Here is a 23,674-nt window from a genome sequence, read left to right as displayed (position 1 = left end):
TTTAATATGATAACAAGGTTAATTTCTCTTAAATTCAAACAATCAATCGAGTATTCCATCAACAAAAAATATATTGCACCAGATATAAGGAAGTGAGTGCACACACACGCGCACGCACGCACGCACGCACGCACACACACAGTGGCGGTTTTAGGCACGGGCAATGTGCGCCTCTAAGCGGGTTTCTATTATCTATAATATAACAGTACGTGTGGGAAATTGGCAAATTGGCGCCCCTGCTTGCTGAGAAGCGCAGAAGCTGTGTGAAAAGTGTAAAGGGGAGGGGCCGCGCACGCGATGGACAGTTCACCTCTACCAAATGGAGCAGACAAGGAGGGGGATCCACTTAGTGGGCTAAAGTCAGTCACACCTTGACTTTCTTCCAAATAACGCACAGTTCATTCATAATATTAAAGCAATAGCCTATATTTTGCATTGTTTTTTTCTGAATTGTGTGTGTGAAATGGCTAATAAAAAAAGGTAATCCAAAACGATTATGTAGAGGTGGAAGTGGTTTAGTCTTGATTGTCTAGTGCCAGATAAACACAGTCACAGTGATGGAAAGAAAAAGGTTTAAGCCGTCTGGTGCCCAATATAAGAAAAAATAAAAGTAGAAGAGGAGAAAGGAGCAAAAGATAAAGGTATGCAACTACGTTCTCTATGAACGGTAACGTTATCCATGTCATCAATGAAGTTAATCCATGTCATCAAAGATGCTAATGTTAATTGGTGGTATAACGTTAACTCTTAGTTTGTTAGCCTTCTTGCTATGATGCTTGCTATGCTTATACAATAATAATTCGGTCTTAACTCAACAAACACGAGATCTAATTTCACCGTAAATTTGTGCTTTGCAACAAAACTGTTTCAAGTAAAGTTATTATTTATTTCCATCATTGGGGTTAATATTGGGCCCTGTAAGTAGCCAACGAAATTAACATATGTGTAGGAAGTTTCAAAGACGAACATTTGCTATAACTCTGTTGCGTGACAAAGAATATAATTCGGGGCAGTAACCAAGGAGCTAATTGTTCCTCCCTTGGATTATATTAATATAGTGTCTAATGAGTCATGACAGACAATTGGCATGTAAGGGCATGTTTATTTAAATTTGCAATTCATAAGAGTTATATTAAGTGGTGAGCATAGATTAATTTTTTTAATCTAGATTAAAATGGCTCATTTCAATTCTGCCGAATGCATTCAGTATGTGTGCTACCCAAATAATGACTAAAAGTAAGTCTTTGAGAACAGGTTTCTCAAGCCAGGTGGCGCATTAGACCAGGGGCTCATCTCCTGTTTCCAAAATGCATCACAAACTGCTTGAGAAAGCTGTTCTACTATGATAATTTGTTATGAAAATTAATATTATGTTCAATAAAATGTACTTGTGTTTACTTCCGCATTAGCTAAGGGATGCTTTGTGTTTAGTAAATGTAGCAGATGGTAAATTACAGCGATTTACAAAGAGTTAGGGCGCAACAAGCGATATGTCATACAGAAGCCGTAATACATTAGGTGCCAATACAAAGTTACTGGTTTCAACTAAAGCTAGACCACTACCCGTTGAGAGAAAGTTTTTTTTTAAACCAACTGTATGTAAACCAATTCCGTACAGAAAACAAATTCCACATTGCACAAGGTGCAAACAACCTTAGTCTTGTCAAGGTTTCCATTGGGTAGCTTCCTAAAAATAAATTTTCCCTGAAGCAAACCCGGTGGCTTCATAGCTGCATCAATGTTAGCACGTCACGTTTGATCTGGTCATTTCACAGTAACGTTATGTAGTGTTCAGATTCTGATAACTTATACTGTTTTGTGCAAAATTGTGTTTTTAAAATGTTCTGTTGAAGGATTTGTGCAATTGAGAAATATAAGCTTGTCTTACAATTATATTGTTATGGTAAAACATGACTGTTTGTGCAAAATTTTGTTTTTTTTCCCGGATGGGTGGGATAGGTGGGGGGAGCACCCAGAGGGGATTTCGCCCGGGGAGTGATTCAATGTAGAACCACCACTGCACACACACACACACACACGCACACACACAGTCTGGTCTCATCTCTCCACATGGAATAACTTGATGAGATCTTGCCCCTCTTCAGTTAAAGTCGTCTCCAAGAGTGCACTACACGCCCATAAGCACCTGCAACAAACCAAGAACTGTTTATGCTCAAGCTAAGTGCTTTCAATGTACACTGATTTCAACACTAACCTGTTTCCAATGCTGCTTCTCTGGACTACATTTGAAAAAAAACATTGTTTGTGATGTTACATTTACTCATTCTATATTCTGCAACATCATCCCAATTACCTGAACATTTTAATGTCAGCTCAAACATGTCAGCTTTGTTCTTCAAAGCTCTGTACAGTGTTCATCTCATGTTTCTTTCTTGAAACTGGCACTCTTCTGGTTTGACTCCATCACATAACACAGTTGCAAAGGCGAATGCAAAAATTCGCAACTAGATGACCGCTGCATTTGTACGGCAAGTTTTTTTTATCTTAAACTGGGGGGCTTGTAGACAAATCAACCAGGATAACTTTTGATTCGTCTGTTTGGTGATGTTTGTGTTCAGGCTGTCATATAGGCACACCTCGTTTGGTCCACAGAAAAGGTTGCTTGCTGTGATCCAGAGTGATGACAGTGCAGTCCAGGAGCATATCATCAAACTCAGCAATGAAACAGAAGTCCCAAAATAAGCATGGCCAGCTTGTAGTTCTTTGGTGCACTGAAAGAGAAAACAATTAAAACATTCATCATAAGTCATCATAAATGATGTGTTGTCATTAATATGGTTGTGTACTTAAAAAAAGTGAGATTTTACTTACTGGTTTTTGCACAGGGATTTAGCATTTTTCATGATATGACTTAGACAGCGGTGGAGTTAAGGAAGATCAAAGTCTTCAGCAGTGCCTTTCCCTGTCAGAATTCTAAAATCTGGTGAGGTTTGCAGAAAACAATTTGATTTTATATTTTTATGATTTTTTTTTAATATTTCTGTACGTTAGTATTGGTCGTGACTTTGGTGTGCAATTATTACACAATGGAACAGTAAAATCACACAAAAGTGGTACTAAGGGAGATGTAGAACAAGAATCTGTTGGCGTTTCCAGAAAACAATTTGATTTCATATTTTTATGAAGTTTTCAAATATGTCTGTATAGAGAGGCCAATTTTTCTATTTGGAGTGCAATTATTGAAGAATGAAACAAGAAAACAGCCTGAAAACTTCATATTAAAATCTTCAATTATGTATAATTTAATACAATTCTTTTTGTAATTTGATACTGAACATGATTCTGAATGAAAATAAAACTTTCCCACTAAATGATTATCTTATAGCAAAATAAAGAAAAATTGAACACTCCTATCTGCTTGTTAAGCCTGACGTCATGCTTAACAAGTTGAGAGAATCAGAGTTGAGCTGGATTGTGACGGAGGAAAACTGTCATTCTCTGATCCTCTCACTAACACACACATCGACACACTTTCACACACAAATTTACTGAAGGAGTTTATCCATGGTTTAGTGTTAACTGTGACATTTCTCCTCTGATGATCTTAACAGTAAATTCATGTCTGTACCAAACACCGCAGAAGTTAATAAAAGGTTAAATTGATTGTTTGCGAAACATCACAAGTTTATTTAGAACACAAACCTTTAAAGAATAATATGAAGGTAAGAGAATGTTTCTTTTCATTGTAATTTCTGTAAATTCTTTACATTCCTTTACAAAAATGTGTTTTTGAGGAGGTGGGGTAGTGAACAATAGGCCCCTGTGGCGCGGCCTAAGCTTCTGTCCTTAATGGCATTTTCTTCCTTACATTACTTTTCCTTTTATACTTTAAGTGGTTTTTAAACCAGTACTTTTAAACTTTTACTTGAGTAAAAAGCTTAAGTTGATACTTCAACTTCTACAGAAGTCTTTTTAAACCCTCCTATCTATACTTCTACTTGAGAAATGAATGTGAATACTTTTGACACCTCTGGTATTTACATAAACTTGTTGTTGGACACTCCATAAACCAAAGTAGGACCTTAAAAACCATATGCTACGTACTCTTTAAATTAAATTGTCTGCGAAACATCACAGGTTTCTTTAAAACACAAACCTTTAAAGATTAATATGAAGGTAAGAGAATGTTTTTTTCATTGTAATTTCTGTAAGTTCTTTACATGTTTTCATTACTATGTGGTGATGTGAGATGGTCTGAGTCTGATGACAGAATCTTAAGAGGAAGAATCAAATATTGCTCTGGTCTCTGAGGAGTAAACATAACTAATATACTCCTGATATTACACTAAATGGTTTAAACAATTCTACAAAATATGTTAAAATAAAAACAGAATAATGTGAAATAATACCAGTCTGCAATCTCATAGATTGCTCAAAAATGCATCTAGTTAGTAATTGACTTTATTATTGAGTTTAGAGAGAATAAATGTATGTAATCTAACTAAAGCTTATATCTGATTTCAACAGCATTCAAATGAAAACATTGAAACTTTATACACATCAGATGTTTTTATTTGCTCAACTTTAAAAGCAGTTAACATTCAAATACTGTTGTGAAAAATCTAATTTCAGTGTCATTTGATGTTCTTCACCTTTAAAATAATCTCTAATCTTCTGTTATTTGTCAGAGAAAGTCTCTGTTCATGAAGAACTCTGAAGACTATCATGTGTTCCTCTAGTAAACTCATCAGACAGCAGAGATAAGTGACTGATGTAATATCTTTAAATCATTGTGAACACATTTGAAAAGTCTCTGGTGGAGAGATTAAGATCATATGAGGATGTTATTATTAATCTACCAGAAGAGATCGCTGTTGCATCACAGACATTGTAGTTTCTTTCCTTCCTTGAAATGTGACGGTTGCCTTTCTGAAATAATAAACCTTATTATTGACGTATGCCAGTAACAAATACATCCTCCAGAGGACGCAGCCTTGGTACTGAGACGCATCTTCATCTTCTGGAGCTCAGCAGACTGCAGGAGGACACGAGACTTCAGTGTCACACGATCTTGTAGTGAAGCGTCGACATGTTGGCGGTGTGACCAACAGACTTTTCTGTTTATTTCACTTCTTCATGAGGACTTGTGTGTCTGTTTTCATGACCAAACACCTGGTGCAGGGAGCGCTCATGGGAGTTGCAGTTTCGTAGTGTCGCAATGCTCATTTTCATTATTTCGCATGACTTTTAAGAAAACTACAATTAAATTTTTTTTTTTAATATTTACGCATTTAAATAGAATATTTAAATGCGTCCGAAATCTCTAATCTTTGGAGGCAGCATTTCAAGTTAGTAAGGCAATAAGGCACATCCGAATTCAATTTTTGATTTATTTGCTGTCTCCTGAGATACCTCCATCAGGTCGATTTTTGAAGGCAGCATAGATGTTTCCTTACTGCCTTCAATGTCCCACAGTTCTGTGTGTGTGCTCACGCTTGTGATGTGATTGGTCGAGCAGGGTCGAGTTCCGAAATAATGAAATGGCGGCCAAGAAAGCATCTAGAACACAGTAACTGTGTAAATAAAGATCTGTTTTCTCTTTTTATAACTTATGATTGTATTTCTATGGAGACATTAGTGTTTTAGTTCATCATAAGGCGGCCTCTGTTTATTTTTCTGACAGAATCCGTTACGCTGCCCTTGAAGGCGGTCCGAATGTGTTTCTGACTTCATGTCTAAACGCTTCCTCTGAAGGCATTACATCATGAGACAGTGAGACAACAAGTCATCTGCTTAAGCTTTCAGACACAGCCATTCAACCTGCTAAAATGTCTAGTGGGGTGTTTGTCTTACCCTCCACATCTCACCTGTGATCCTGAAAACTTTCTTTACTGGTGCCATTGAAAGTATATTGACTCAGTGCATCTCATGGTGGTATTGAAACTGTTCTGTCCAGAAGCCCTGAAGAGAGTGTTGTGCTTAGCTGATAGCATCTCTGTGTCTGCTCTCCTCTCTCTGAATGACATCTACAACAGACGATACAAAGTCAGAGCTGTCAAAATCATTCAAGACTCCACACACCCTGTAAAGTCTCTCTTCTGTCTACTGACATCTGTCGATGTTTCCACAGTCTGTAGGACAAAACAGAGAGGCTCAAGAAGACCTTTCCTCCCAGAACATTAGACTCCTTGTATACACCGAGTGTCAAAAACGTGATATAATACTCATAATTTATTACCCTCTGCCAGGTTTATGATTATGACCTTTGACCGTACATCCTGTGTACATTTATGACCACTTTGTTTTTTGTTCTGTAAAAAATTATATAATGTCCAGACCTCTTTTTTTTACACCCCCCAGTAAAAAGTAGAGATAAGGATTTGGTTTGAGAATACTTGGTCTTTGACCTCCTGTGAATGAAAGCAATAAAAGATCATTTAAAGAAAATAAGAAGCACTGATGTTTAATAAAATAGATATATAGTAATCAAATGAAATAAGATAAATTAGTCAGGTTGTTATTTTAAGTTTTAAAAATAACTTTTTAAAACTTTCAAAACATTATGATATTTTTTCAGAATGTTTGGTCTTTGACCATAATTTCTATGAATGACACGATACAAAATGAGTTAAAGAATTAAGATGCACTGACGATAGATAAAATAGATAAATAGTGTTTAACTGAAATAAGATAAAATTGTAATTTGAAGTCAGGTCTTAAGTTTAAAAAGAACTAGCCTGTGCTGAAGTGTGATGCATGCAGTCAGTTGTTAAAAATGAAGTTCCAGCTATGTTGGTGGATCCTCTGTCCCCCTTCCTACCCACACACACACCTCCCACCCCCAGACCAAGACAATGCTTTCACCCATGTCTCCCAACCCCAGTGTGAAGTCTATCTGATGTGGGTGATTAGTATATTAGAGAGAGATAAACTAAATGTTAATGCGTGTGATGTTTCTTCTAAGATCAAGTTAAAAAGTTTCTAAAAGTCTTGCTCTGGTTCCTGGGGTAATGTCCCGCCTATCTAACCCCACTTCACCTGGCAAAATATTGCTCCCATCCTGCAGGACTAACAGCCGGTGTGTGTCTCCTAACCAGTACTTGCGTTGAGGGGGGATGGCACCCCCCTCTGAAATAAAGATGGTCAAAATCAACCCCCTTCTAAAACGGCCGTCCCCTTTTATTTTATCAATGAATGTGTAAATATTATAGTAGTATTTCTACATTTAGTTTTTGCTAATATTGAATAGGCTACAATACTGTGGACGAGGGGAACGTGCACATATAATTACCATTTGTTTTAAATTGAAGTCACATCAGTCAGCGAAATAGCAGAGCAGGTGCTGGTGATTTCAGCATCAAGCGACATGGACAGCTTGACCTGAGAGACTTCGGCTTTAGATTAGATTGTGGCTGTGAGATTTTTAAAGATCCTGTTGTGTTGTCCTGTAGTCACAGTGTCTGTAAAGACTGTATTCACAGATTCTGGGAAAGTAAAGGAGCTCAAGAATGTCCAGTTTGTAGAAGAATATCAACAGAGGATCCTCCATTAAATCTGGTTTTGAAGAATCTGTGTTTGAGTTTCTTACAGGAGAGAAGTGAGAGATCTTCATCAGTCTGTCATCTTCACAATGAGAAACTCAAACTCTTCTGTCTGGATGATCAACAGCCCGTGTGTGTCGTGTGTCAAGTGTCCAGAACACACAACAACCACAAATTCTGTCCTGTTGATGAAGCTGTCGGCGAGAATAAGGTAAAGATCAATAATATTTAAAACATTTCCTCACAATAAAAATACTGATAAACATTTTCAGAGTGACAAATAAGTAAGTGCACCGACAGTGTGATCAGGACGTGAAGCGGAGGGTCTTGTGTCACATTGAAGGGGATTATTTTGCGATAACAGATGGCTGCTTGTACATTATCCCTCGAAATGTGAATTTGATTATTTTATTAGCTCATGTTTAATGCAAACCTTTCGCGAGGAAAAGCCGTTTTCTCGGTTTTAAGGCAAAAAAGACGTTCAAATGTCACAAACAGACAATTTGGTTTAATCACTTGAAAACATAATGTCATCTATGTAACTATAAGACATATTTATATTTAATTTGTCAGAAAAATTGTCTTAATGATTTACTGCATCCAGGTTACTATTATTAGTTATAGTGTTATTAGTTTTGAGGGGTTATCTGAAAATAACCAGAGCCGATGGAAAACAGAGTTGCGACACACTTCGATCTCCCACCGCCTGATATATATGGCTCATAATGAGTAAAGAGCTTATTTTGCGATTTACCAGATTGTCTGATCTTCTCGCTCACTTTCTTCCAAGCAAGATCCTTTTTATTCCTGTTTCTATAAAAGTAAGAAGATGTATCGTACAGCTCCGGGTATCCACATAAAGCGACGATGATTTTGTCCTCCATTGTTGTTTTGGATTCCTGCCTCCACTCGTTACGTCATAATCACGTCACTTCTAGAGCAAGCTCATGATTGGTTAACAAGTTCAAATTTTCACCAATGTTCAGCTATTTCAAAGTCAAACGCCCAAATGCTCAATTCGCGCCACCTCATTCACGGGAATCCCACCGCAGGATGTCATATCGCGTCTTTGCTTTGACTTAACATGTAAATCACCCGCGATTAACACTTCATTCCCGTATTTTGGGAACACAGCATCAGTCTGTTTGAATGGATTTAATACAGTGGAAGCAGATGTATCCAACAAATTTGCAAAAAAATCACTAAATACCACGACAATATATGCACTGATGACAATGTTGATTACATTTATAAAAACATTTTGTCTGATACATAAGGTGCAAGACATTTACAGTATAAATGCATTCATCTGTTTCTTGTGCTTCTATGATCATCAGTACATACCAATGATAAATTATTTTAAGACACTCACATAAAATGCAGAAGTAATTTTCAAAACATAATCAACGATTGCAAGTAAATTCACCACAAAAAACGCTTAAACTAACTACACAGCTCTCCACGTCACGAGATACTTCCACATTCCATTTTTCATATAGACGTCTATGCGAGTGTCACAACGTATTTGAACCGCTCTGGGAACAAAAAACCTGCAAATGTCGTGACTGGCCAAACAGAATCAAGCATTCCAACGAGCACTGTAATAAATGAAAATAAAATTACATCTGTAACAACTACAACTGTCACATCATTATACACAATCAAAAATTGTTAAGTTAAAAATATACAAAATAATTATTTATAATAACATGTTGTTTTCTTTCAGGAGAAACTCAGAAGTGCATTAAAACCCTTACAGGAGAAACTGAGAATATTTGAGGAGTTTAAACAGAATTGGGACAAAACAGCAGAACATATAAAGGTTTGAATGAATCATCATGTTCTTTTGTAAATGTATATATTGATGGAGAGCTGATTGAGTCATTCTGTGTTTCTCAGATTCAGAGTCGCCGCACAGAGACGCAGATTCATGAAGAGTTTGAGGAACTTCACCAGCTTCTACATGATGAAGAATCAGCCAGAATAAGAGCACTGAGAGAGGAAGAGGAGCAGAAGAGTCAGATGATGAAGGAGAAGATTGAGAAGATCAACAGAGACATTTCATCTCTTTCACACACAATCAGAGGTGTAGAGGAGCAGATGACAGCTGAAGATGTTTCATTCCTACAGGTGCTTCAATCTTCACTCCAATATATGAGGCTCATCTTCAATCATGTCAATCATGTTAATCATGTGTTTGTGTCTCAACAGAACTTGAAGAGCACACTGAAGAGGTTTGTGTTGTGTTTGCTGTGATTGTGAATGTAAAGTCTGGGCAGAATGTCAGAATGACTCCTGAATGTTCTTCCAGAGTTCAGTGTGGAGCGTCAGATCCAGCGAACATCTCAGGAATGATGATCAATGTAGCAAAACATCTCAGCAACCTGAAGTTTACGGTCATACACAAGATGAAGGACAATGTTCAATACAGTGAGTACACAACACATCACAGAACAACACAAACACACACTCAAGACTGACTTCAGCTGTCATTAACAACAGTTAAGAAAATTTAATCATACATGGATGACCGGTCATATATCCAGGACTCGAACAGAATGGTAATTAGGGCACATACAAATAAACAAAGACCAGGTTGTTTAATTAAATTTTGGTCTTCTCAACCAAACAAGAAAAATGATAAACAGCAGTATAGTTCTGGTCTGTACTAACTACAAACCTTCGCTTTGGAGGTTGTTAGGTGAACATGCCACTCCAATAGCATTAAACCAGCCTACAAGGACAACTGTTCGGTATATACCCTCTCGGCAGTCACACTGGGTTGTTGGGAAAATAGGAATAAATGGCCCGGACTGCACGAATCTCCAAGGAACAAATAACTCCGGTGCCTCGGAACAGCTACACCTCAAGACTGGCACACGTGTTGCACTTTTATTAGCAATGCAATCAAGGTAATTATTAACCAAATATGGTGACTATGGGACTTTGCCTGGGACAGACGATTGACTCTATTCAGCAAAAAGTATCCATGAAATTTACATCACACTACAATCTGCCCCACCCATTAAATTGTTGTCCCGATAATAAACAGCTAGCCACCAAACCTTAGTTCCAAGGTCTAAAAAGGGTTACATTGGGCACAATCATCTGAGAATTAAGTCCCCCTTTCTCCCCCCTGCACCGCCCTCGGCAAACGATGCATGTTGGCCAACAGTGGCACGTGTAGTCCTTCTCAGGCCCCTATTCCTTTCCTGATCCTCCCCTTCTAAAATGGGTAAAGGTGCTGTCACTAATACTGCTGGCTGGTCATAGATGCTAGAGACAATGTCAACTTGGCTCATCTGACTTAAAGGTGGAATCAGCACAGGGGTCAATGCCTCAGCAGCAGGGGTCAAGACCTCTGGAGTAGAATCTACTGGTAAAGAATCCACATGGACAACAGGTCCAGTCACTAGGAACCAACCGCCATCCAGATTTTCTCTGCAGTCTTTCCGAGGCGGCACCCCCCCTTCTTGGCCATCTGTCCCCAAACATCGCTCCATGTCCTTACTGGTGACATACTGCTTTAACTGGGTACGATGAACATTCTTAGTCCTACTTATGTCGTGAACTGGGGCCAACGGTAGATACTGCCCCTCTCTCAGCCAGCGCTATCATAATCCAGTACGGCACTGAACTCCAGCAAACTTGAATCATGTTACGGCCTCGCTTGGAATGATCACGTAACAACACCAACAGTCCCTCCTCCAGAAAACCATCACGGACCTTTTGATCATGGCTCTTCTTCCGAGACTCCACTGCCATCGATACGAGGCCCCTCAAAAGCCACCTCGAGTCGTGCTTTATGCTCCACGACCCAGTCATGTACTCTGCCCGCCACGGGGTCCCCAACTCTACCAAGCAGGAATTCAACAGTGAGCCTGGGATCTTGACCAAACATCAAAAAGTGTGGAGATTCACATGTCGATTGATGCAGAGTCGTATTGTAACAGAACAGGAGCTGGGGTAGGCACACAGTCCAATCGCCGCTGATCGGAATGGAGACGACTGGATACCTCAAATTTATAACACCATTCAGTCACCAACACCTTCGCCACCGTGGAAGCCTGTTGGTCTCGAGTGGGGATCACCTGTGTAAATTTTGCAGCGTGCTCTTCCAGGAGAATTGTCCAATAAGGGACCAAGAAAAATTGTTAAGAAACAGTTTTATGTGGTTGGAAAAAAACTCTCCGAAATCTTACTAGGTAATATGCCTTACTCATTTTTTGACTAGTTGGCCATTCATTGTAACAAAGTCAGAATGCATGACACACCGTTGCACGGGCACTTTAAGAAATCTGGAGACTTCCAATGGAGAATCTTAAACGTAGCTATTAATTCTTTTTTTTCTATTATTAATCCCATCACCAGGGATAGCTGCGTTTTTTGTGAGCTCAGGGAGACAATCTTTCATTGTTTTCTGGAGTGTAACTGGCTTGGACCCTATTTGTTTTGTTGGCACAGTTGTTTTTAGGTTTTGGAGAAAATGTCACTTTCAATGCTTTTATTCTGGGGCTGATTACAACCACAATCAAAGATCGAAATGGCAGCTAATCAACTTTATGGTTGGGTTTAGTGACTATACAGGGATGAAGGACTTGGAAACTTTTGCACTACAGTGATGTTTCAATGAAGTACTTTGTGCTGGTATGGTGTGAGTTTTTTCTTTTGTTTTCTTTTTTCGAGTCTCTTATCACTGTAATTGATTAAATAAATGCATGTTAAAAAAATCTCTCTCTCTCTCTCTCTCTCTCTCTCTGTCTCTGTCTCACCCTGTCTCTCTCTCTCTCTCTCTCTCTCATTCAACCTTTCTCTCTCTCTCTCTCTCTCTCTCTCAAGATTCAAGATTCAAGATCTCTCTCTCTCAAGATTCAAGATCTCTCTCTCTCTCTCTCACTCACTCACTCTTTCTCTCTCTCAAGATTCAAAGGAGCTTTATTGGCATGATAAAAGAAAATTTACATTGCCAAAGCACAAGATTACAGTTTTTCCTCGATTGCTTAAACACATTTGCCCACTCTGACATCACATTTTCAAAACAGTTAACAGACAAGATAAAACTGAAGCTCAATGGCCAAAATGACTAATTTTGTTAGCAAAATGCTCCAACACTCACAAAACATGCAACAGAAGCAAATATTTCCATCAAACACCACAACTTGTGGTCAAATGTATTTATTCTTTCAATCAATCATTACACGATGGACAACAAAATACAGCCATCAATAGGACATATGATACTTCACAAACTCAAATGGAAACAGGAAAAAAAAGCTACCAAAGGAAACTTATGGGTGGAAATACCTTTAAAAAAAAATATATAAATTTTATCTTTCACATTTAGTCCATTCGTTCTTGACGATTATGCCACAGGTTCTCATCAACATCACATTGAATGTTTTCCCTTGCAATGCACCGAGGGAAATACCTCCTTGCATGGCGTATCCATCCCTGGCAGTCCTCTGCACCCACTGCCAGGCAACCAGCATTCATTGCCTCCAGGAGGGGCATCTGCTCATATGGCCGTTGATCATACACCTTCCACCTCCAAGCAGAGAAGAACTCCTCGATTGGGTTCAGAAAAGGAGAGTATGCAGGGAGGAATTGCATCATGATACGAGGCTGTGCTGCAAACCATTCATTCACAAGGCGAGAGTGGTGGAAAGCAACATTGTCCCAAATTATGACATACAGACTCATGCCAGGCCTCAACAGCCCTCTCTCTTCGGGTGGAATCAATATGTCTTTCAATGCATCAAGAAATGTGATGAGGCGTTCTGTATTGTATGGGCCAATAGTTGGCATGTGGCAAAGGACCCCATCATTGGAGATGGCAGCACACATGGTGATATTGGCACCCCTCTGACCTGGCACTGTGACAGTGGCCCTCTCCCCAATGATGTTCCTCCCGCGTCGTCTCACTTTACAGAGGTTGAAGCCGGCTTCATCCACAAAAATGAATTTGTGATGTGCCCCTTCAGCTTCAAACTCCATTATTCTCTAACAAAAAGAGCAAATTCATAAAGCAAATTATTCCACTCGCATGTAACTATGTAAGAAGGTATTACAATAAAAAATCTGTACCTGCACATACTGGAATCGTGCCTCCTTTACGATGTCAGAGTTTCTTTCAAATGGAACTCTGTACAGCTGCTTCATTCTGACATGGTTTCGTTTAAGGACTCGATCTATAGTTGCCAAACTCACACTGTTTATATTTCTAAACGCTCCCTGATCTGCAATTACTGCTGCCTGGATTTCACGCAGTCTGATTGCATTGTTTGCCACTACCATATCTATAATGACTCCTGTTCAATACCAATTATCCTTCCTCTGCCACCAGTGTGTGGTAATGTGTGGATTCTATAAAGTAAAAGCAAAAAGCATGTCAAAATTGACTTTACTGTATGACATTTACATAAATGGGATGGATAAAACATCTGCATTACTGTAGACACGGTTTGTTCTGCTAACAGGGCAATGCAGTAAAGCTGAAATACATTACAGTAACACTGTGAATTACCTGTTCTCATTCCGAAAAAGCCTGACAATAGATGCCACAGTGCTCCGACTCAGAATGGGCTGGACCCTTTGTCCAGCCTCTCTAAAGGACAAGCCATGATTGATGACATGGTCAATAATTGTTGCCCGAATTTCATTTGAAACTTGAGCTCGATTTTGTCCTCTTGCTGCTGCAGCTCCTCCACCACGCACACGGGCTCCTCTTCCTCGGGCGCCTCTTCCTCGGGCGCCTCTTCCTCGGGCGCCTCTTCCTCGGGCGCCTCTTCCTCGGGCGCCTCTTCCATGGCCTCTTACTCTCCTTCCGTGCCTATGGCCTCTTTGATCCATGCTTGCAAATAGCAATACAGAGGTGGCATCTTTTGTAGAGGGATGAGGATTGATTGATGATTGAAGAGTTGTGCAAACAAGTTTCACACAGGTGCATTGGAGATTCATAATTATGCAAGTAACTTCTATCAGCTGTGAATAGATGTTTTCCTTTTGTTCAACACAGTGAATCAAGTGGAGTTTGGGATCTTTCAATGAGATCTGTGGTGACTGTTTTGACAAAGGGTGTGAAAAATGTGTGAAACAAATGAAAAAGTGTTAAGGCATTTGAAAGAGAAGACTTCTGCTGTGCTAAGAATGTGATGATGAAGATCAAGTGGATCCCAGTTTCACTGAGCGTGTCTTAGCTAATGAGAAAAACTGTAAATATAAACATGCAGAAATACAGATTAGGATAAAAAATAAGATAGAATAAAATTAAAAGTCTAGAAGTAAAAATCTATATATATATACATCTCAATATAAACAGAAAAACAGTTTTAATTAAAGTTCTCAATGAGGGTGATAGTGTCAGTTTGTGTGTGTTGTCCTGTCAGTGTTGTGTTGTGCTGGTCGTTCTTTGGTCGTGGCAGGACTTGACATATCTTGCAGCCAGGTTTGAGCTTCTTGAGTTTTCTCCCAGTATGTATGAGATCTTGTCCTATTGTTGAAACTGGTCAAAGTCTTTGTGTAAGTTTGTAAACTGGTGGAAGAATGTTTCTCTGATGTGTGTGTAGTTGGGACAGGAGAGGAGAAAGTGCAGCTCTGTTTCCACTTGATTGTGTGTGCAGTGTGGACACAGTCGCTCTTCTCTCGGTGTCCATGTGTGTCTGTGTCTGCCCGTCTCTACCGTGAGCTCGTGATCACTGAGTCTGTACATGCTCAACACTTTTCTTAGTTTAGGGTCTGATACGCTTGTGAGGTATTCTGAGACTTTATATTCTCTCTTTAGTGACAGATTGCATTCCAGTTTACTTTGCTGAGCTGTTGCTTCTGTCCAGTGTTTGAGATATTTCTCTTTTTGTCTTTTCATCATTTGGTTTAGTCTGGCTGGGGTTTGGGGTTGACTTGGGCATGTTTGGCGTTGTAGAGTTAGTTGTGAGATCAGTTGGATGAAGGGGTTTCTCTCTGGGCTCAGCTCTTGATGACTTAAGGCTTTGTGATGGAGTGTGTCTGTGTCGCTGTTCTTAAGGTGTGTGTAGAATTTTAAAGCTCTTTTTTGTATTTTAATGATTAGAGGATACAGTCCTAATTCTGCTCTGCAGGCGTTGTTTGGAGTTTTTCTCTGTACCCGTAGAATGTTTTTACACATTTCTGTTTGCAGAATCTCTATTGGATGTTTGTCCCATCTGGTGAACTCTTGGTGGGCGAGAGGACCCCAAACCTCACTTCCATACAGCGCGATTGGTTCTATAATTGATTGTATTATTTTCAGCCAGATTACGGTTGGGATGTCAATTTTGATATTCTTTTTGATTGCGTAAAATGCTCTTCGTGCCTTGTCTCTCAGGTCATTCACAGCCTTGTTTAAGTTTCCGGTGTTACTAATGTTTATACCAAGATATGTGTAGTTCTTGGTGTGTTCTAGGGGCACGTTGTTTAGTTTGAAACGGTTATGTTGATTTTGGCTACTGGGCTTTGGAATATCATGACTCGAGTCTTCTTTAGGTTAACCGATAGGGCCCATGTTTGGCAGAAAGTGTGCAGGGTGTCCAGATGTTGCTGTAGACCCTCTTTTGTGGGTGACAGCAGCACCAGATCGTCTGCAAACAGGAGGCATTTCACTGAACTCTCTCTCTCTCTCTCTCTCTCTCTCTCTCTCTCACTCACTCACTCTACCTTTCTCTCTCTCTCTCTCTCTCTCTCTGTCTCTCTCTCTCTCTCTCTCTCTCTCTTCAGCTCCAGTGACTTTAGATCCAAACACATCTCACTGTGAACTCCTCGTGTCTGATGATCTGATCTGTGTGAGATTCAGTGAAGATGCAGCAGATCTGATTCCTGATAATCCAGAGAGATTTGATGTGTCTGAGTGTGTTTTGGGTTCAGAGAGTTTTAGTTCAGGGATTCACTGCTGGGATGTTCAGGTTGCAGATAACACTGACTGGGCTCTGGGTGTGATTACAGAATCTGCACAGAGGAAGAATGACATATTCTCCAGGACTGGAGTCTGGTATGTGTATTATTTCTCTGGTGATTATGCTGCAGTCATTACACCAGAAACAGCTCTTGTTCTCTCAGTGAAAGAGAAAGTTGAGAGAATCAGAGTTGAGCTGGATTGTGACGGAGGAAAACTGTCATTCTCTGATCCTCTCACTAACACACACATACACACTTTCACACACACGTTTACTGAAGGACTTTATCCATTGTTTTATAATTACTGTAACATTTCTCCTCTGATGATCTTACCTGTAAAATCACAACAGTAACAAACACAACAGATTTCAGTAAAAAATCACATTTTGTGTGAAATGATCGTCATGAACTCATCTGGATTGAAATAAGAAAACTGTCATTATGTGACATCAATATTACAGATTGTATTTTTATTCATTTTTTAGAAGAATTGTTAGTTTTTATGTAACTAATGACAATGTGACATGATTTTATTTAAAGCCTCTTTTCCAGTTTCTAACATACAGATGATGTTGAATCTATGAATGATTTTCTTTTTGTTCAAACACAATTGTATGTTTAAAATCACAATTCAGTTTTTTCATGGTACTTTATATTTTTCTGCCATGAATCAAATGTCTTTAATAAACATCTGTGATTGATGAATATTTGTTTTGTTATATTGTCAATACTGTTTATTCTCTCATTTATTCTCTAGTAAATTCATGTAGTCTAACTTAAGCATGAAAGTCAATCTAAAGTCATTTCAGTTGAACACAATAAATCTCATTGGTTAGAATCATCAGGTGCATCTGTGAATAAACTCCTCCCACTTACACAGAGAATCAGGAAGACAAGACTGTCAAACTTATTCTGCTTATAGTTCACATGTTACCTGTAAAGTTGATGAAGAACACTGAAGATTATTAATATTTCAGGTTTTTGTTTTCTAAGATAATATTTCTGACAGATAGTTTTAAAAAGCTTTGCTGTGAATATGAAGATAACTTTATTTTAAACAGAACACAGAGATCAAACTGGATTAATACTTTAATAAACTGAAACTGAAGAAGGATTGTGACATTTCACTCAGAGAGAATGGCGTCTAAAAGTTTTTCTCAGGAGAATTTCTCTTGTCCTGTGTGCTGTGAGATTTTTAAAGATCCTGTTTTGTTGTCCTGTAGTCACAGTTTCTGTAAAGACTGTATTCACAAATTCTGGGAAAGTAAAGGAGCTCAAGAATGTCCAGTTTGTAGAAGAAGATCTTCAAAAGATCCTCCATCAAATCTGGTTTTGAAGAATCTTTGTGAGAGTTTCTTACAGGAGAGAAGTGAGAGATCTCCATCAGTCTGTCATCTTCACAATGAGAAACTCAAACTCTTCTGTCTGGATGATCAACAGCCCGTGTGTGTCGTGTGTCGAGACTCCAGAACACACAACAACCACAAATTCTGTCCTGTTGATGAAGCTGTCGGCGAGAATAAGGTAAAGATCAATAATATTTAAAACATTTCCTCACAATAAAAATACTGATAAACATTTTCACAGTGACAAATAAGTAAGTGCACCGACAGTCCCAGATAGCACAATCCATCTGGCTTACGTCAATTTGACGTCTGCATTAACATCTTACAGACATCTGCAATATGTAGTTTGCTCATCTGCAACACGTCTCGGAGACGTCTGAATGTCTGTAATACGTCTGCTAAAGATATTGTGATTTGCTGCGTAAAAAACATCTGCTAAATATCTCAGAAAGAGCAGCTTTACATCCATTCTAAATCATAAACATCTTACAGACGTCTTCAAGAAGTCTATATTATGTCTGACTGCAGACATCTCCGAGACGTATTGCAGATGACCAAAGTATGTATTGTAGATGTCTGTAAGATGTAAATGCAGACGTCAAATAGACGTAAACCAGATGTATGCGTGCTATCAGGGGTGTGATCAGGACGTAAAGCGGAGGGTCTTGTGTCACATTGAAGGGGATTATTTTGCGATAACAGATGGCTGCTTGTACATTATCCCTCGAAATGTGAATTTGATTATTTTATTAGCTCATGTTTAATGCAAACCTTCCGCGAGGAAAAGCCGTTTTCTCGGTTATAAGGCAAAAAAGACGTTCAAATGTCACGAACAGGCAATTTGGTTTAATCATTTATAAATATAATGTCATATATGTAATTATAAGACATATTTATGTTTAATTTGTCAGAAAAATTGTCTAAATGATTTACTGCATCCAGGTTACTATTATTAGTTATAGTGTTATTAGTTTTGAGGGGTTATCTGGAAATAACCAGAGCCGATGGAAAACAGAGTTGCGACACACTTCGATCTCCCACCGCCTGATATATATGGCTCATAATGAGTAAAGAGCTTATTTTGCGATTTACCAGATTGTCTGATCTTCTCGCTCACTTTCTTCCAAGCAAGATCCTTTTTATTCCTGTTTCGATAAAAGCAAGAAGATGTATCGTACAGCTCCGGGTATCCACATAAAGCGACGATGATTTTGTCCTCAATTGTTGTTTCGGATTCCTGCCTCCACTCGTTACGTCATAATCACGTCACTTCTAGAGCAAGCTCATGATTGGTTAACGCGTTCAAATTTTCACCAATGTTCAGCTATTTCAAAGTCAAACGCCCAAACGCTCAATTCGCGCCACCTCATTCACGGGAATCCCACCGCAGGATGTCATATCGCGTCTTTGCTTTGACTTAACATGTAAATCACCCGCGATTAACACTTCATTCCCGTATTTTGGGAACACAGCATCAGTCTGTTTGAATGGATTTAATACAGTGGAAGCAGATGTATCCAACAAATTTGCAAAAAAATCACTAAATACCACGACAATATATGCACTGATGACAATATTGATTACATTTATAAAAACATTTTGTCTGATACATAAGGTGCAAGACATTTACAGTAGAAATGCATTTATCAGATATCTTGTGCTTCTATGATCATCAGTACATACCAATGATAAACAAATTTAAGACACTTGCATAAAATGCAGAAGTAATTTTCAAAATATAATCAATGATTGCAAATAAATTCACCACAAAAAACGCTTAAACTAACTACACAGCTCTCCACGTCACGAGATACTTCCACATTCCATTTTTCACATAGACGTCTATGCGAGTGTCACAACGTTTTTGAACCGCTCTGGGAACAAAAAACCTGCAAATGTCGCGACTGCCAAACAGAATCAAGCATTCCAACGAGCACTGTAATAAATGAAAATAAAATTACATTTGTAACAACTACAACTGTCACATCATTATGCTATCAAAAATTGTTAAGTTAAAAATATACAAAATAATTATTTATAATAACATGTTGTTTTCTTTCAGGAGAAACTCAGAAGTGCATTAAAACCCTTACAGGAGAAACTGAGAATATTTGAGAAGTTTGAAGAGAATTTGTATCTAACAGCAGATCATATAAAGGTTTCAATGAATCGTCATGTTCTTTTGTAAATGTATATATTGATGGAGAGCTGATTGAGTCATTCTGTGTTTCTCAGATTCAGAGTCGCCGCACAGAGACGCAGATTCATGAAGAGTTTGAGGAACTTCACCAGCTTCTACATGATGAAGAATCAGCCAGAATAAGAGCACTGAGAGAGGAAGAGGAGCAGAAGAGTCAGATGATGAAGGAGAAGATTGAGAAGATCAACAGAGACATTTCATCTCTTTCACACACAATCAGAGGTGTAGAGGAGCAGATGACAGCTGAAGATGTTTCATTCCTACAGGTGCTTCAATCTTCACTCCAATATATGAGGCTCATTTTCAATCATGTCAATCATGTCAATCATGTGTTTGTGTCTCAACAGAACTTGAAGAGCACACTGAAGAGGTTTGTGTTGTGTTTGCTGTGATTGTGAATGTAAAGTCTGGGCAGAATGTCAGAATGACTCCTGAATGTTTTTCCAGAGTTCAGTGTGGAGCGTCATATCCAGAGAACATCTCAGGAATGATGATCAATGTAGCAAAACATCTCAGCAACCTGAAGTTTACTGTCATACACAAGATGAAGGACAATGTTCAATACAGTGAGTACACAACACAACACAGAACAACACAAACACACACTCAAGACTGACTTCAGCTGTCATTAACAACAGTTAAGAATATTTAATCATACATGGATGACCGGTCATATATCCAGGACTTGAACAGAATGGTAATTAGGGCACATATTTTGAACACTTTTCAACACAACAGCTAAAGAAAATAACTCAAAACAAAACGGTACACTCGATACGGTATACGGTACAATAAAAAAACAAAATACAAATAAACAAAGACCAGGTTGTTTAATTAAATTTTGGTCTTCTCAACCAAACAAGAAAAATGATAAACAGCAGGATAGTTCTGGTCCGTACTAACTACAAACCTTCGCTTTGGAGGTTGTAAGGTGAACATGCCACTCCAATAGCATTAAACCAGCCTACAAGGACAACTGTTCGGTATATACCCTCTCGGCAGTCACACTGGGTTGTTTGGAAAATAGGAATAAATGGCCCGGACTGCACGAATCTCCAAGGAACAAATAACTCCGGTGCCTCGGAACAGCTACACCTCAAGACTGGCACACACGTTGCACTTTTATTAGCAATGCAATCAAGGTAATTAGTAACCAAATATGGTGACTATGGGACTTTGCCTGGGACAGACCATTCACTCTATTCAGCAAAAAGTATCCATGAAATTTACATCACTCTACAATCTGCCCCACCCATTAAATTGTTGTCCAGATAATAAACAGCTAGCCACCAAAGCTTAGTTCCAAGGTCTTCAAAGGGTTACATTGGGCACAATCATCTGTGAATTCAGTCACCCTTTCTCCCCCCTGCACCGCCCTCGGCAAACGATGCATGTTAACCAACAGTGGCACGTGTAGTCCTTCTCAGGCCCCTATTCCTTTCCTGATCCTCCCCTTCTAAAATGGGTAAAGGTGCTGTCACTAATACTGCTGGCTGGTCATAGATGCTAGAGACAATGTCAACTTGGCTCATCTGACTTAAAGGTGGAATCAGCACAGGGGTCAATGCCTCAGCAGCAGGGGTCAAGACCTCTGGAGTAGAATCTACTGGTAAAGAATCCACATGGACAACAGGTCCAGTCACTAGGAACCAACAGCCATCCAGATTTTCTCTGCAGTCTTTCCGAGGCGGCACCCCCCCTTCTTGGCCATCTGTCCCCAAACATCGCTCCATGTCCTTACTGGTGACATACTGCTTTAACTGGGTACGATGAACATTCTTAGTCCTACTTATGTCGTGAACTGGGGCCAACGGTAGATACTGCCCCTCTCTCAGCCAGCGCTATCATAATCCAGTACGGCACTGAACTCCAGCAATCTTGAATCATGTTACGGCCTCGCTTGGAATGATCACGTAACAACACCAACAGTCCCTCCTCCAGAAAACCATCACGGACCTTTTGATCATGGCTCTTCTTCCGAAACTCCACTGCCATCGATACGAGGCCCCTCAAAAGCCACCTCGAGTCGTGCTTTATGCTCCACGACCCAGTCATGTACTCTGCCCGCCACGGGGTCCCCAACTCTACCAAGCAGGAATTCAACAGTGAGCCTGGGATCTTGACCAAACATCAAAAAGTGTGGAGATTCACGTGTCGATTGATGCAGACGTATTGTAACACAACAGGAGCTGGGGTAGGCACACAGTCCAATCGCCGCTGATCGGAATGGAGACGACTGGATACCTCAAATTTATAACACCATTCAGTCACCAACACCTTCGCCACCGTGGAGGCCTGTTGGTCTCGAGTGGGGATCACCTGTGTAAATTTTGCAGCGTTCTTTTCCAGGAGAATTGTCCAATAAGAGACCAAGAAAAATTGTTAAGAAACAGTTTTATGTGGTCGAAAAAAAACTTTCCGAAATCTTACTAGGTAATACGCCTGACTCATTTTTTGACTAGATGGCCATTCATTGTAACAAAGTCAGAATGCATGACACACCTTTGCACGGGCACTTTAAGAAATCTGGAGATTTCCAATGGAGAATCTTAAACGTAGCTGTTAATTCTTTTGTTTCTATTATTAATCCCATCACCAGGGATAGCTGCGTTTTTTTGTGAGCTCAGGGAGACAATCTTTCAATGTTTTCTGGAGTGTAACTGGCTTGAACCCTACTTGTTTTGTTGGCACAGTTGTTTTTAGGTTTTGGAGAAAATTTCACTTTCAATGCTTTTATTCTGGGGCTGATTACAACCACAATCAAAGATCGAAATGGCAGCTAATCAACTTTATGGTTGGGTTTAGTGACTATACAGGGATGAAGGACTTGGAAACTTTTGCACTACAGTGATGTTTCAATGAAGTACTTTGTGCTGTGGTGGAGGAATATTACATATTTAACTTTGTGCTCGTATGGTGTGAGTTTTTTCTTTTGTTTTATGTTTTCTTTTTTCGAGTCTCTTATCACTGTAATTGATTAAATAAATGTATGTTAAAAATCCCTCTCTCTGTCTCTCTCTGTCTCTCTCTGTCTCTCTCTCTGTCTCTGTCTCTGTCTCTGTCTCATTGTCTCTCTCTCTCTCTCTCTCTCTCTCTCTCTCTCTCTCTCTCTCTCTCTCTCTCTCTCTCTCTCTCTCTCTGTCTCTGTCTCTGTCTCTCTGTCCCTCTCTCTCTCTCTCTCTCTCTCTCCAGCTCCAGTGACTTTAGATCCAAACACATCTCACTGTGAACTCCTCGTGTCTGATGATCTGATCAGTGTGAGATTCAGTGAAGATGCAGCAGATCTGATTCCTGATAATCCAGAGAGATTTGATGTGTCTAAGTGTGTTTTGGGTTCAGAGAGTTTTAGTTCAGGGATTCACTGCTGGGATGTTCAGGTTGGAGATAACACATGCTGGTTTCTGGGTGTGATGACAGAATCTGCTCAGAGGAAGAATAAAATTACATTCAGGACTGGACTCTGGTTTGTGGGTCATAACTCTGTGGAATATACTGCAGTCATTACACCAGAAACAGCTCTTGTTCTCTCAGTGAAAGAGAAAGTTGAGAGAATCAGAGTTGAGCTGGATTTTGACGGAGGAAAACTGACATTCTCTGATCCTCTCACTAACACACACATACACACTTTCACACACAAGTTTGCTGAAGGACTTTATCCATGGTTTTATGTTGGCTGTAACATTTCTCCTCTGATGATCTTACCTGTAAAATCACAACAGTAA

The 23,674-nt window shown here is 39.3% G+C and overlaps 2 protein-coding genes across 2 annotated transcripts; both read left to right on the top strand.

The window, feature by feature from the left end:
* Positions 1 to 297: 297 nt before the first annotated feature.
* LOC130408180 (E3 ubiquitin-protein ligase TRIM39-like) lies at positions 298 to 16,759 on the top strand. The gene is made up of 7 exons (XM_056731662.1): positions 298 to 359; positions 7,272 to 7,713; positions 9,229 to 9,324; positions 9,402 to 9,632; positions 9,714 to 9,736; positions 9,814 to 9,932; positions 16,230 to 16,759. The coding sequence occupies exons 1-7, from the start codon at positions 298 to 300 to the stop codon at positions 16,757 to 16,759; spliced, it is 1,503 nt and encodes a 500-aa protein (XP_056587640.1).
* Positions 16,760 to 17,543: 784 nt separating this feature from the next.
* LOC130408179 (E3 ubiquitin-protein ligase TRIM39-like) lies at positions 17,544 to 23,674 on the top strand. The gene is made up of 6 exons (XM_056731660.1): positions 17,544 to 17,930; positions 19,815 to 19,910; positions 19,988 to 20,218; positions 20,300 to 20,322; positions 20,400 to 20,518; positions 23,145 to 23,674. The coding sequence occupies exons 1-6, from the start codon at positions 17,544 to 17,546 to the stop codon at positions 23,672 to 23,674; spliced, it is 1,386 nt and encodes a 461-aa protein (XP_056587638.1).

Source organism: Triplophysa dalaica, chromosome 19 (assembly GCF_015846415.1).
Source record: "Triplophysa dalaica isolate WHDGS20190420 chromosome 19, ASM1584641v1, whole genome shotgun sequence".
Classification (NCBI taxonomy): domain Eukaryota; kingdom Metazoa; phylum Chordata; class Actinopteri; order Cypriniformes; family Nemacheilidae; genus Triplophysa; species Triplophysa dalaica.
The sequence above is the reverse complement of the archived record's forward strand: the minus strand, read 5'-3'. Positions and strand labels throughout refer to the sequence as shown.

Coding starts and splice junctions, on each gene's coding strand:
- LOC130408180 (XM_056731662.1), top strand. CDS start 298: ATGGACAGTTCACCTCTACCAAATGGAGCAGACAAGGAGGGGGATCCA. Junction 7,714..9,228: donor AAGCTGTCGGCGAGAATAAG/GTAAAGATCAAT, acceptor GTTTTCTTTCAG/GAGAAACTCAGAAGTGCATT. Junction 9,737..9,813: donor TTGAAGAGCACACTGAAGAG/GTTTGTGTTGTG, acceptor ATGTTCTTCCAG/AGTTCAGTGTGGAGCGTCAG.
- LOC130408179 (XM_056731660.1), top strand. CDS start 17,544: ATGGCGTCTAAAAGTTTTTCTCAGGAGAATTTCTCTTGTCCTGTGTGC. Junction 17,931..19,814: donor AAGCTGTCGGCGAGAATAAG/GTAAAGATCAAT, acceptor GTTTTCTTTCAG/GAGAAACTCAGAAGTGCATT. Junction 19,911..19,987: donor TAACAGCAGATCATATAAAG/GTTTCAATGAAT, acceptor TGTGTTTCTCAG/ATTCAGAGTCGCCGCACAGA.